Here is a 14,778-nt window from a genome sequence, read left to right as displayed (position 1 = left end):
CCAAATATGTTAGTGGTATGACCAATGGTAGTGGTATGACATCATCATGTCCATAGATGGGTACATCACATTTTTTTGTTTGATAGTGTAGACAGAGCTTAACACATAAGGACCAAAACACAAACCAGATATTGTAACAAATTTTAATTTAACATAACCATGTCAACTCACAATTTGGGCTACATTGATGGTGCAATAAAGTTTTAAACAAAAAGTGATTTCCATATTTTTAAAGAATTTTGACATTTATTAGTTCTGGAATATTCTGTACATCATCGTATCTACTCTCACCGAGTAAACCAATCTTTAGTGGTACTTGTTTTCCTCTCCTTGATTCCTTAAGAGAATGAAAGTGTTGTAATCGATTCCAGATTCTGGTTTCTGCATTCTCTCTTATTGCACAGGTCATTAATAAAATTACATCTGCCTACAAAGAGAAAAACAATGTTTTAAATATCCTAGAAAAAAACAAAACATGTTTGATTTATTAAGAAGGGACGTGAGGGGGTTAAGCTTGTTTTCTTGCCGACGTAACGTTATAGTGTTGAAGTAACGTTGAAGTTGAACTCGGTTCAATTACAGATTTCAACGATTTTTAACATTGATTTTTACCCCTTTCCTGTAAAATCGTTAAATTGTGTCAATTCAACGCAATTCGCCGTAAAAATACATCGACAGGCAAACAGTCTTTAGACTTGCCCAAAGGCTGTAGTTTTTGTGTTAGTCCACCAGCGAGTCCGAAGAGCTCAAGTAATACGAAACGCCACATATGCAAAAACATTTTACTAATATTAAGTCAAAACTCTGTCTAGAACCTCTAGTTGTAACACTACAGGGTGAATATAGAAACCTATAAAGATCATACCTCTTTTACATCATCAACTTTTTTATAACTGTTGGTTTTTAGTATCGACCAGACAATCTCCATGTCATTAACATTCATCTGACAACCATAAGTCTCACAGTACACTAAACAGAAAATAAACACAAATTGTTGTTAGGTTCATCAACAGAGATGATGCCATATTAAAACCACATTTATTCACATAATATTTAATAAATAAACACTCAAAAGAATTATTTTGACAATTCATTTTTGGAATAAGCATAAAATGTGTTTACCAATTAAGAATATTCGCGTCAATGACATTGCGATCATAGTAACGTGCGAGGAGTTTAATCGTGGCATTAACAATGAAGTCAACTCTTGGTAACAATACTAGCCTAGACCTACAACTACAGTCATTATATACATATAACAAATTCATACCATTTATTTTTACAAACCTTTTCTATTTTGACCAGAAAATGTAGATGTAGATAAATATGGTATTGTATCATCATCATCATCATTCTCAAGTTGATTTAAAGTATCATACTGTAATGCTTCTTGCTTTATAAAGTCTTTTAAAGAAGGGCCTTCCTGTAAATTGTTAACATGGGCTGTGTCATTGTTACTTGACCTATTTCTGTGGGCTAGGCCGCTGATGTTAGTTTGGAGCCCTCTATGCCTCAATTCACCGGCGAATAAAATACGACTTTGGCCTACTGCTCGACACGTTGCCCTGCTGCTTGAGCTGACGATAGAAAACATGCTTTGGAAACGAGAATGCTTTCATAAACAGCTAGATAAAAGGGAACATAGCATTTATAATTATACTATTCGTGTAGTTATATACTGCTAAACAATAATACTACAGTGGTATATGCACAATAATAGAAATTATCTCGACTTTTCTAGGCCCGTCGAGAGATACGAAATGTGTACAATGTGGGCAAATCAAAACAACCGCGTTTCTCTGCGCTATGTGAACCATAGCGTTTCACCATCTCGTTGTAACGCCTTTGTAATGTGTAACGCAAACTTTCAGAACGGTTTTTAAAATATGAAACAGCCAAAATTCCGTTTTATCGACAAATAAATTTAATAAAATATAATAAAATTTCCAAGAAAATGACAACATACTACCGCTTATGATATATTGTCACACGAAAAATAGTTTTTTACATTTTTTTGTTGAATAATATGCCATTTTAGTTTCACATAATAGTTACTCATTTTGACCAAAAATTGGATTTTAAAAAGAGTCAAATTGTCACACGAAGCGCAAACGGGAGAGGAACGCATTGTGAACGAGAGAAAAACGTACTTTAAAATCCCAAAACGAGGCTGTGTGTGTGCAGCCGAGCAAAAAAATATAGATTGTTGAAATTGACAACATGGCAGCTTTGCACTGGCTGGAACTTTTGGAAAAAGAGTTTGATAAAGCATTTGTAGATTTAGATATACTTCTTGGAGAAATAGATCCTGATCAATGTGATATAACGTACGATGGCAGACAAAAAATGACAGCATTGAGTGCAGCATTTGCTCAACTTTGCCATAAATCACAGACGATTTTTCAGAATAATGCAAAATATGAGGTAGGCAGCACTTGTTGTACAGCAGATAGGAGACTCGGGCTCGGCCTGATCGCAGATCAGGAGGAAGTGTCTCGGTTACAAACCGGTCTGATATTGAAGCCTTGGTAGCCTAGTAGTTAACAAAATTGGTAAAAATATAAAAATAAATACTGTCTGTAGTGTAGTCTGTAGGCCTATTTTTTGATAAACATATTTATATTTATTCCCTTATATTAATTAAAAATTATTAAACTGCATATCAATCAATTCAATACAGTAGGCATAGAATTTCACCATCCCTCCTACTACAGTAATCCTATGACGAGTAGGCTAGGCATCGTATATCAACAATTTTATATAATAGTAAATTAATACTTTATTAGAATAAATTGAGTGAATTTGATATTAATGACTATTTAGTTTGTTTGTCACTGTGAACATGAAACACTGCCAGGCAATATATTAATTACACTGGTTCATTATACCTACCTATTGCCACATGGAGAAAAAATAATTAATTAAAATAGACTGATTATTGTATAATGTATTTACACAAGCTGTGCATAATTAGTTATTGGTGAGCTTAGAGCGATGGATACTCTCATTTAATTAGAAAATACCATCCTCCTGTATTATTTATAATATTATATTACATTATCCATTTACTCATACTGTAATTAAATGATGACTAATTTTTCTATTTAATTATAAATTAAACAACTACAATATCTTATACAATACCTGACATTGATTGAAACACACTATAGGCCTATATAAACTTTCTGTAAAAGTAGAATTTAAAACTAAATTTAGTCTTTTAATTTTAAATACTCTTTAAATATTTTATTACTAATGTCCTTGGCAGTTTTTTTTTTGCACCCAGGTTTACTCTTTCCTGATTTAATGACAGTAACTTGCATAATATTAAATCAGAGTTTAAATAAAATGCTAAATTATTAAATATGCAAATAAAAATGTAATAATTACACAGTTGAATATTGAATATACCGCACAAAAGCTTGCTTACTTCACATTCAAATAATTGATATGACAGATAGTAGTACAATATTTAAATAATGAATACACTTTGATCTAAATTCCAAATTCCAACCAAATTAAAAACACAAAAAAGAAAATCATAAATGAAACACATGAAACAATATTTTAAATATTAGATATGACTACATTCTATAACATTCTTGATTCTAGAAGAGGTTCATTTCATCGACCAGTTGAGACCTCTACCCAGTAACTGGGTCACAATGTGTAATAACAAATGAAGATCCATTTATTTTTGTGTTTTTAGGCCCAAATTATGAATCTAAGAGCAGATCTATGTGAGGTGCAAGCTACCAAGGCAGTGCTAGAGAAAGAGCTACACAATCAACTTCTACAACTGCATGCTGTGCAGTTACAACTGCACGTCAGCACCGGACAGAACGTTGACTCAGATGCTATTAAGGCTAAATTAGTAAGTACACACTCATTTGTACATGATTTATGTTTTCCATTTTCAAGCTTCATATAAAAAAATCAGTATTGAAAAGGTTTGGAAAAACACACTAAATTGAACATGCAATGTATAGAAAATTGTTAAATAAACAAAAACTTATCTTAAAACTTATTATCTAACTTACTTAATATTGAACTTAAATAGGAATGTTCTATAATAAACTAAATGATCTCTAATTAACAAAATCAGAAATATATTTAGCAATGCAATAACCGATTTAATTTACATATTTCAGGAAATGTCCTAGTTTTTCTATGTGGGTCAAGCCAGTGATTCATTTATACTGTGTGTCTGATACAAACAAATGGACATTGGTCTAGCATTATACAAATCTCTTGAACATGTGATTCTGAAATTGTCAATGTACAGTATTCCCTTTTCAGTCGTATGGAATTCAATTACATACCTTTAATGGACAAAGTCAAAGTAATAAGAACCATTTAGAGTGCACAATAGATTGGTTTAAGGTAATAACAGCTAGCAGCCTGAAACTGAATAATTGAAACATTAAATTGAATCGCCTTTTGTTTCGTTTTAATTTGTAGGAAAAAGAAATGGATAATCACATGGCGGACTCAATTAAAGAAGCTCGTTTAGAAGCAGAGGTAAATGAGTTTATTAAAGAAAACGAAAGGTTAAAGCATCATGTTCTGGCATTACAAGGTGAAGTGTATGGATCTAGACTTGCTGCAAAGTATCTAGATAAAGAATTAGCTGGCAGGTGAGTTGTCACACAAATTCCTAGATACAGTGTCACATGTGAGTCCCTTATCTAATAACAAAGAAGAGTATTGCATGTGTTTCTGTATGTGTATCTAGGCAATTGACATTTAGTTTAATTTCCTTCATACTGTGTCTCATTTTACCTTTTTGTTCCCCTCCCCTTAATAAAGAGACAGGTGACGATTGTAAACAAACATCCTGTCGATTCTTCCCTGTCTACAAACTTTATGTGACAAAAAAATGATGTGCCCATATGGACACGATGACATCATATTACTACCATATTTGGGCACACTTTTTTGGTCAAACTAGTTTGATAGTGTGGACAAAGCATTACAGTATCTACATAGCTAAATGACAAGTTTGGTCAGACAAATTCCTAAATACATTGTCACATGTGACAATTTTCATAAAATAATTCTTATGATACAGTTGAGTGTGTGTAACATGGGAAGAACTTCAACACTGTATCGCATAATTTTCCAAAAGATACTGGATTAATAAAAATACAGTAAGCGTTAATTCTAAAATTGGACATGTTTGTCGTTTATCTATAGAATCCAACAGATTCAACTGTTAGGCCGAGACTTGCGTGGTCCAGAACACGATAAATTGTGGAACCAATTAGAGGCTGAGATACATCTTCATCGTCATAAAACGGTCATCAGAGCGTGTAGAGGGAGAGGAGGAATCAAGAAAAAACTACCTCAACCAGTTGGACATGTAAGTATTTAAAGTAGAGAGATATCAATAAGGCCATGATGGTTGTATGCCGTTTAGCTTGGTCTTATGGGATAATAGTCTCATACTGTACATTCATTCTGTGTCTCATTCTGAAGATGAGCAAAATCAAATCACTTTATTTCATCCTCAATAGGAAATATTATTGTACATACAAATATTTAAAACATTTGGTCCTAACCATTATTACTTGAGTTATTTTGTTTCTGCTCCTGTGTACCTATCTACATTTTATTTTGTTATTTTTAGGAAGATGCAGTTCAAAGTCGTGGAGTTGGTGACGTTAGGAAAGTTCTGCTAATTAAGGAACCTAATGAAGGTTTAGGAATGTCAATTACTGTGAGTTGATACAATAATTATTATTACATAATGATAATATAATTGTCTATTATTTGCCTAGCTTACCTGGATAAACCAAGATTGGCCTTTCCCCATTAGGAAAGAGGACATAATTTAAAAATCAAATAACAGTACATTAAGGAGTACTGTGATTATAAGGAGAAATATGATAAAAATGTGGCTGATATTACAATTGACAAAAGCATGATGTAAGGTCATTCGTAATGCTTGATTGAACATGACATGACCTGTATGTAATTTTAACACATAACATCCATTTCTATTGAATCTATTAACATTTATTGATGTCAACTGTTATTTATCAGGGTGGTAGAGAACATGGCGTCCCAATACTGATTTCAGAGATTCACGAAGGAATGCCGGCTGAGCGATGTCGGGGACTATTTGTTGGTGATGCAATAATATCAGTCAATGGTTTTGATCTCCGCACATCGAAACATGCGCAGGCTGTTGATATACTTTCACAACAGGTAAATATATCATGATATAATCTCACAACAGTTAAATATGTCATAATATACTCTCGACCATGTAAGTTAATTTAATTTGGAATATGAAATTTATTATAATGGTATATGATTAATATTAATTTATTTTTGTTTTATTAATCATTTTCACTATTCATAATGTGATTATTATAATAATATAAACAATATATTAATTTGATTAAATCTACTAAAAACTGTTATTGTTACTGTTATTTTCTTCCTCTAAATAATGAAGATATTGGTTGTCATGTCAAAGATAAATAATAAGTTATCAAAGTGCCTGCTGTATAAAATATACATTTAATAATCCAGGATATCTTTAGTTTTCAAATTTATTCATAATCCGTGGAATATATTATGGATGTGTAAAGCTTGATAGATGGAAGATGGCAACATTGTTGCTAACATGTTATTCACAGCATTCTTGAGTGGGTGCGTGGTGAATAGATACATATTTTCATTTTGTTTAATTATTGTTTATGAATAAAATGTTATTTTGGAGTAATTTCTCTGACAAGCATGTCTATATCACTATTATAGCTCAGAAATAGCTGTTAGCCTGTTTTGATTATAGAGCCTGTCCAGGGCATACACCTGTGCCTACCACCCCCATATCTGACACCCCTCTCCTCCCCTTCCTCATTTTAAATAAACATTCATTAATACATATCAACATTATAATACTATTTAACACAGAATAAAGGTTTAATGTATTATAGGCATTTTTATTAATATATTTTTTAAATAGTTTTGTTTATTTTATTTTTCAGCAAGGAGAAATTCGAATGGAAGTGCAATTTGTTGCGCCTGACTCGGACACAGATGACGACGATGATAATGGGTGTGAGGATAATATGCGGTGAGTAATACAAATTTGTTAAAAACAACCTTTTAATGTACAGAAAATTGATTAGGTATTTATACCATTTGAAACATTTAAGAGAACACTGACAAACAACTTAGAAATGAACTGTAATGACGTAGGCTGTAATAAGCACTTCTATATATAGGTATCTTGTGATGTTGCCTAATCAAATAGTTAGATAAAATGTTTAAAATGAACCTTAATTTACTACAAGTTGTATCAGGGATGCTAATAGTTATATTTTAAAAGAGTTTATTTTTTAGCTAATAATGGTTGAAACATGTTTTGTTCATTGGTGTTACCATTCTGTGGTTGTTTGTGCCAAATTCTACTATACACATCTTTAACACAGGGGTCACAAGAATTACATTTCGTAATTATAAGATTTTACTCATTCTTTTTTTAGAAAATGTATTTGAAATTTTGCCTTTTTTTGTGATAAATATGTTACACTTTTTATCATTATTATTTGATGTTACTTCTTCTAAATCCATAATATCTTTGTATTTTTATGAAGATGAATAATATTTCCTTGTATGTTGATGTTGTCCAATCTAGTACTGCCCTTTTGTATTGGTGTTGTCCAGCAGGACCCATTAATACTCTTTTGCACTGGTGTTGTCCAGCAGGACCCATTAAATATTGTTTTGCACTGGTGTTGTCCAGCCCCATTAAATACACCATTTTAAATTAAATGTCAAATTTTATGAGCAAATTTAAACTAAACAAAAGAATCTATGTCTATGTAATAAGACTTTTAAGAGATAGAAATAAAATGTTGTTTTTTTTATTTGTATTTCGTATTCAGTAACGCTAGTTGCCCTGTAGGTAGATCGACATTTAGAATTAGAAATAAATTGAAAACATATCAGGAATACTTGCAGGCTACTTCTAATAATATAGTACAATTTACTGCAATAAAATGCAAGTTAAGTACACGTATCCATTACAATTGAATGCTCATTGTGTTGTAAATAACGATCTATGGAAACAAATTACTAGAAATTTGTGGATTATTAAGAATAAAATGAGTTTCGTGCTATACAATTAAAGAATAAATACTACTTAATGAATCTTATGATAAAATAGTACTTTGTAGTGTACAATTTACAATTAGTAAATTAGAAGTAAATTACTTTTCATTTTGTTGCCTTTGTGCAACTTAATATGCCAAAAAGGATCAGTAATTGCTCTTAATTTGAAATAGAGTATAAGTCGCATAAATACTACTGCAGTTGGATCAATACAGAATTCCAGCATTTTATACTTCCTGTCTTAGTTATAGTTCATAGCAAATTTGACCTATGACATTTAATTAGTAGCAATTTGTTCGATAAAACGTTACATATTTAGAATCTTATATTATTTAACTTTGAATTGAACTATTCCTATTAGGTGGACATTTTCCAATGAAACGAATATAGATTTTAACACTACAGTCAACCCCTATTTTGGGGACACTTTCCCATGTAGCAAACAGAGGGTAAGGCTTTAACATTACAGCAAACTCCTATTTATTATACACCCTATTTAAGGAGACACTTTAATGTCCCCTTAAATAGAGGTTCTTAAGCTCTGTCTACACTATCAAACTAGTTTGACAAAAAAACGTGATGTGCCCAAATATGGTAGTTATATGCCCAAATAATGGTAGTGATTTGACCATCTATCATATATATCATGTCCATATATGGGCGTCACATTTAGGATGTAGCAATGAGTTCCAAAACATAAACATGCATACAGTATAACAATTTCAAAGGTTAATATTGATTTATCCCTATTCATTGCTGCGTTGGTCTAGGATGAAACTTGTGTCTGATCGATTGGTAAGTTGATGATAAAGATTGTAAGTGTCTTTAATACCGACATTTGTTTACAGTGATGTAAATCTTGGGTAGAATTATAAATGAAAAATATTATAAATTTTTTTTTTTATTTATATGTAGTTGTACTTTCTATGGACCAGAGATTCCAAAATAAAAGATTGAATGAATGAATTATTATTTTTAAATCTCAAAGCATAGATTTTTATGATGAACGATAACAAAATAATTTTTCTTATTTTATTATTTCTTATTTATTATTCATTGTATTGAAAATCTTCTATACTGTAAAATTTAAAACATAAAAGGTTGTCACATTGGTGGGCACATGATAAATTTAAAGTGTTGAGAATTATTATGCAAACTTGTGCCTACGTCATACAAAACTCGCAGTTTGCACGAGTTCAACTATGTAAATTAAACATATATATTATAATGTTAATTTTTTTTTTTAGTAATATAATATTGTAGCCAATGCTTGTTTTTAAACATATTTATATCATCATGTATCATAACCTGCATCATAATACAATATTAACTTTTGATATTGTATCGTTAGTCTGTGTTCTGTCTACATATAATAATTATTATTATTAATTCTAACGGCATTGGAAATATTCTAATTATGACTGTTCAGTTCTTTTGATTTATTGTTTTGGTTCGTGAGTTTTGTTTTTTAGAGAGAAAAAAAATGGGTAAATGTAAACCAAGAAATATAAGTATCTTGTAGATGAAAATATATTGAAGTTATTCCAGATTTATGAATTATTAACGACATATTTGAGATCATTTTTTAAAAATAGGGTTTATTTTCAGGGCCAGGGAAAGTTTTAGTTATTCCCTAGCATTAATGTTTGCTTGGTGATCCATTTCTAAGAACTGTTTTATTTGATTTTTCAAATCTAGTTGAGTATTAATTTTAAGGAGAATATGGTTCAACCGTTGCAGTTTGACCATCTAAACGTAAGGTTAGGGTTCAAATCCTCGCTGGTCTTTTTTTAGATGTTGCAAAACACTTAAACAACCTTTTGTCTGTGATGATTCTACTGTAGTTACTGCAGCATTTACTATTTTACTGCAGAAATGACTAGCATTACTCCTGTATAAAATCAACTCCAAATAAAGACCCTTAAGCGTGGTTCCCACTAGAACGCAATGCAGCGACGTATCGACGCAAAGTGTGTTATTGCGTAGTCAACAGTAGAAACAGACGACGCAATAGTGCTGCAAACATCGTAGGTTTGATTTCACGCAGGTGGGAGCAAACACAATGAGTGGAAAGGCATTTTCTTACGTTGTGTAGATTGCGTTACGTTGCGTTACTAGTGAGAACCAAGCTTTAATAAAACAATCACATTAGAACCCATCCTTTAGGACGTCTCTATTCTTTCCCATAAAAAAGTTAAGGAGTGTTTTAACACTATGGAAATTCTTCTGCTAATAATACTGGTTCTAACTGTACTACAAAATATATTTTAACTGTAATACATTATCTGCAGTAACGTCAGTAGAATTATTTAAACATTTTACCTAAATGCAGTCAAACAAATGTAATAAATTTGCATATTTAACTTGATGTTTCCCTAATTCTTATCCCTATTCAAGTGTGATATTATCAGTTAAGTGGTGAGTGATGTCATCGCAGCATATTTTGTTGAAAGCCTCGTTCACATGAGACAATTTAGCAAACAAACGCAAGAGAATTCTGTTTTAGCTTTGTTTCACACAGAAACTTGAGCTTGTGCACCTGGCAATGCATATAATTTAGTCTACTCATGGAGGTATAAAATTGTTATATATCCATGGTCTACTACTACTACTACTACTACTACTACAGTATTACACCATACTGTAAAATATCTTGTGTGATTAACACCCAATCTGAACACAGCTCTAACAACATAGAGATGAGTTGAAAAACACTTCTAAATTCACAAAACTCAACTTATTCCTCACCTCTTTTTACATTCATAATAAATTGAGGTGGACACATTTTTAGATTTTCCTATGTATTATGTTAATTAGCTGATTTATAATTCTCTTGCATTTTTTTGCGCCGTTTACATTTCTCTTACGTACTTGGATTTGTTAAGTTTCCCAATTTGAGTTTTCTCATCGTTTTTGTCATTCATTTTTAAGTACCATCAAGTTGCCATGTTGCTTATCATTTCAGCAAAGACCTATCACTTGCTTAGGCATATTATTTTATTTGATACTTTCATTATTTGTCAAACACACAAATCAGGTTTATGTTGATATCTTTCGTTGGCATGATGGTTTATTTTTGTTCTGATTCTGAGCATTTATTTTTATTACCATGTCACTAGGTGACTAATTATTTATAATGATAGCTAATTAATTAGTGATATGGTTAGAATAAATTAATGCTTTGTGGACCTGGTGGAAGTTTTTTATAATTAGCAGGAGATGATACAAGCTATCTGGAGACTTTGGCCATTATCGGGAGAGTTGGGAGGTCTGGATACCAAACCAGGTTGACCAATGTGGTCAACAACATTTTCTTGATAACACCTTAGTAATATACACAATATGAGTTGAACGCAGACTAAAGAAATGAAACTCCTAAAACTCAAATTATAATCTACAAATAATCCTGACAAAATGTTAAACATTTTTAGGGGAATGTTTTGTTACCTTACATTGTAAGCCACAGATGCACGATGCATGTGTACAGTATGCATGTTTGCTGTATGTTGAATTAATTACAATTAATGTGATATAATGTGTTTGTGATGTAATTTAAGCATGAGAGGTCAGGTACATTTCAATCAATTTTTATTGCATAATTATTTTGTTTTAAGTTTCAGCACAGTTGCTTTCAAGTTAATTACTGTTTAAGCTACCTTATCACATGTGATTTCCAACACGATTGTTCTCTATCATTTGTTAAGTGTACTTTATTAAATGTACATTCATTATGTCTAATGTATTCATTTAATGTATTCGCTACAATTTTGTTTGACCCCAATTGACCTCCGGCTTGTTTATTTCAGATCTCATGTATTTGATGAGAACGCTAGCGAGTACGTGGAGCCTTGTCAGTACAACGGGAACGGCACACAGACGCCACCACTCCTAGAGAACAAGGCCGTTATTAACCAAGATACCGACTGTCAACCAATGAACACAGAACAAGCACGAAGTCCGCAAAGCAAACCCAGTCCATCCGATTCGCCAAAGAATACACAAACTACTGATAGTAATGCTGATTCTAGACAGATAGTGGTAGGACATGTTGAAATGGAAGCAGTACAGAAATCGCCAGGAGCAACGGGTGATGGCGCCCTCTTTACAGCTCATTGAGGTCAATATCCTATAAATTATGTAAAGCATTTATTTCCATTTCAAGAAATTTATCTAAAAATAAAATTATCGAAAATCAAACTTGTATTAAGCAATTGATTTTATTAGTGTAAGTTATACTTTACTCAAAGGGAAGTATTAGTTACATTAATTACAATACTAACTGGGAATTTGAAGCAATATAGGTTGTATCTTACCTCTGGGAGACATTTAATATATAGAATCCATTGAGCGTATTAAAAATTGATTTGTTGTAGATGTTGAAGTTGCCTGAATTAAAGGTGCTCTAGCAGCTCCATCCATTGTATAATGAAACACTGTACAGTGTTGTACTGTGTTGGACCATGGATTATTACTCAATGATTGGACCAACAATCTAGATCACTAGCCTTACACTGAATAACAGGCAACTCTCCCGAAATAGGCCTCCCTGGAAGCTTGCCCAATACCAGAAAAGGGTCCCAAAATTACCAAATGCTCCCCTGTTATTAAAAATATTTTTGGGTCAAGTTATTTGGTATTGAGAGAGTTGACTGAATTTTGGTTAGAAATTAAATCATGTACTGTAGTTTCTATGTGGTGTTGCTTGACATCCAGGTATTAAGACTTAAAGGGGCCTATGCTTACATTGTCTTAAAGTTTATATGGACTTAATAATTTATTGTTTAACATTTGAGTTGGTTGTGGTTGTATGTAGAAAAAGACCTAGATACGATGTCTGTCTTTATTGTCTGTTTTGTTTATCTTTCAACGGACGTTGGACTGTCGATATATTATGTATAACAATAACATAGATTATAATTACTTTAATAGTATGTGATAAAAAATGAATACTGTGTCCAAGTATGAAATGACAGAATCAATATTACAGGAAACACAGTAATAAATTATAAAGATACGTTTATTCCTAAATTTCATATATTGAGCTGTTTGACGTTACCCATATTTTGTTGTAGAATAGAATGGGTCTAATATTTCTATTGTAAATAAAGTTATTTAAAATAACTAGTCATTTGTATAGATGGAAGATGAGTTGGAGAGAAGGCGGTTAATAAATAAATAGTGGGGGTGGGTGGGTATACTACTTTTTAGAAAAAGGTGAGGGCAAGGAGCGCTTGGAAGTGGTGTGATTGGGGAACCCTGAAAATGGAATTTTTACTAGCGGTTGTATGTTTGTTACTATTTTGCTCCTCCATAGACATAGAGTATCAAAATTATTGTACTAGTCGTGGAAAGGTTTTAAACTACATTTGAAAACTGTCCTCAGATGGGTATTTCTACTAGTAGAGAGTAAGTCCGATACTAAGTGCCATAATGTATAAATTTGCTCACCACAACTCTCTTTTTAAACAGAGAATAAATTTGGTGTGGTCTTCCCTGCAACGGCTGTTCATTTGTATACAGCCAACACTTGAATTTTGCAGTACATTTTCTGTAAGTTAATGTATATATACATTTATGTGCATTTGTGATAAATGGTGTAAGTTGACTATATGTTCATTTGTATTGTTAGCGATGGCCAAAGTTTTACATTATCAAATCACTTTCGTTTTCTTGTTATATCTTCCAACGTTTTGCATGTTTCTTTTAATGATTTTTAACTTTTGAATGAAATAATTAACAGAAATTTATAATTTTTTATTTACGATATTTAATGTTTTTCTAATGTTGGAAGGGTGCAGGGAATTAAGTAAAATTTATTTAATGAAAACATTTATTAAATAATTGTTAAATGTGGAAAATCTTAAGCTATCCAATCATACTGTGAAAACCCCAGTGGTCCAATGGTTGTGCATTTGCATCATTCAGGTGATTTCGAGTTCGAATCTTGATTGTGGTTACTTTTTTACTTGGATTTTCTCAGCTTTTCTTTATCACATTAAATAAAATTTATAAGAATTTCAAATATAAAAATGTAACAGCGAGATATATCAACACCTTGGTAATATATAGTATACTGATTGCCAAATATTTCATGTATTTTGTAGTTTCCTTTTCTAAAGTTCCTGTAGAATTTCCTAGATAGATGAATCTATAGATTTTAACATAAATATTATAACAGTCACTGGAAGTAAAGATATAGCATTTGGAATATCTGTAAAATGTATCAGTAGTAGTGTCATTTGTATGGTGGCCCAGAAGTTCACTGGAATATCATTTGCTATGAACTTATGGGCCACCATACATGTGTTTAATGCAGAAATTAACACCTAATTAATTCTGTAATTTGAAATATGAATGATTTAATATCGCTATTATCATTAATTGATAATTAATATCAATTCATTGATCAGATATGAAAATAATTGATTAATGGAATAGGTAAATCAATACATTGATTATTTAATTGATAATATATTGAATTGATTACATTATTGATCATTGATCACATTGATTACATTATTGATTATTGATCACATTATTGATTATTGATCACATTGATTATCGGTCACATTATTGATTATTGATCACATTATTGGTCACATTATTGATTATTGATCACATTATTGATTATTGGTCACATTATTGATTATT

At 31.5% G+C, this 14,778-nt stretch overlaps 4 protein-coding genes across 9 annotated transcripts in view; 2 read left to right on the top strand and 2 right to left on the bottom strand.

The window, feature by feature from the left end:
* Nucleotides 1-1,770, bottom strand: part of LOC144848769 (mitochondrial tRNA methylthiotransferase CDK5RAP1-like) — a 73,107-nt gene extending 71,337 nt beyond the window's left edge. For all 4 annotated transcript variants that reach the window (XM_078705685.1, XM_078705686.1, XM_078705684.1 and 1 more), the window contains exons 1-3: nucleotides 1,288-1,770; nucleotides 866-969; nucleotides 292-427 (exon numbers count right to left, since the gene is read on the bottom strand). In XM_078705685.1, the coding sequence (XP_078561811.1) occupies nucleotides 292-427; nucleotides 866-969; nucleotides 1,288-1,594 (547 nt within the window). In that variant the 5' untranslated portion in view covers nucleotides 1,595-1,770. The remainder of the gene's footprint in view (nucleotides 1-291; nucleotides 428-865; nucleotides 970-1,287) is intronic.
* The window catches only part of LOC144848763 (macoilin-1-like), a 148,597-nt gene that overhangs the window by 58,306 nt on the left and 75,513 nt on the right, over nucleotides 1-14,778 (top strand). The gene's annotated exons all lie outside the window — the stretch shown is intronic.
* LOC144848825 (LYR motif-containing protein 2-like) overlaps nucleotides 1-14,778 on the bottom strand; it is a 102,762-nt gene that overhangs the window by 65,508 nt on the left and 22,476 nt on the right. The gene's annotated exons all lie outside the window — the stretch shown is intronic.
* Nucleotides 2,134-13,344, top strand: LOC144848782 (Golgi-associated PDZ and coiled-coil motif-containing protein-like). 3 transcript variants are annotated; one of them, XM_078705715.1, is made up of 10 exons: nucleotides 2,134-2,424; nucleotides 3,710-3,874; nucleotides 4,462-4,637; nucleotides 5,197-5,362; nucleotides 5,630-5,719; nucleotides 6,046-6,210; nucleotides 6,999-7,087; nucleotides 8,898-8,922; nucleotides 10,525-10,545; nucleotides 11,934-11,985. In XM_078705715.1, the coding sequence occupies exons 1-9, from the start codon at nucleotides 2,221-2,223 to the stop codon at nucleotides 10,540-10,542; spliced, it is 1,098 nt and encodes a 365-aa protein (XP_078561841.1). In that variant the 5' UTR covers nucleotides 2,134-2,220; the 3' UTR covers nucleotides 10,543-10,545; nucleotides 11,934-11,985. The 3 variants fall into 3 exon arrangements, with proteins under 3 accessions (XP_078561841.1, XP_078561839.1, XP_078561840.1); XM_078705713.1 differs by lacking the exons at nucleotides 8,898-8,922; nucleotides 10,525-10,545 and having other exon boundaries at nucleotides 11,934-13,344; XM_078705714.1 differs by lacking the exons at nucleotides 8,898-8,922; nucleotides 10,525-10,545 and having other exon boundaries at nucleotides 5,197-5,366; nucleotides 5,634-5,719; nucleotides 11,934-13,344.

The sequence above is a fragment of the Antedon bifida genome, chromosome 7 (genome assembly GCF_963402885.1).
Source record: "Antedon bifida chromosome 7, ecAntBifi1.1, whole genome shotgun sequence".
Classification (NCBI taxonomy): domain Eukaryota; kingdom Metazoa; phylum Echinodermata; class Crinoidea; order Comatulida; family Antedonidae; genus Antedon; species Antedon bifida.
Note: the sequence above shows the minus strand (reverse complement) of the source record. Positions and strands in the feature narration are given on the sequence as shown.

Excerpts from the sequence above, each read along its gene's own strand:
- LOC144848782 (XM_078705713.1), top strand. The coding sequence starts at position 2,221 with ATGGCAGCTTTGCACTGGCTGGAACTTTTGGAAAAAGAGTTTGATAAA. Across the intron at positions 2,425-3,709 it reads AGAATAATGCAAAATATGAG|GCCCAAATTATGAATCTAAG; the intron begins GTAGGCAGCACT and ends TTGTGTTTTTAG. Across the intron at positions 7,088-11,933 it reads GGGTGTGAGGATAATATGCG|ATCTCATGTATTTGATGAGA; the intron begins GTGAGTAATACA and ends TGTTTATTTCAG.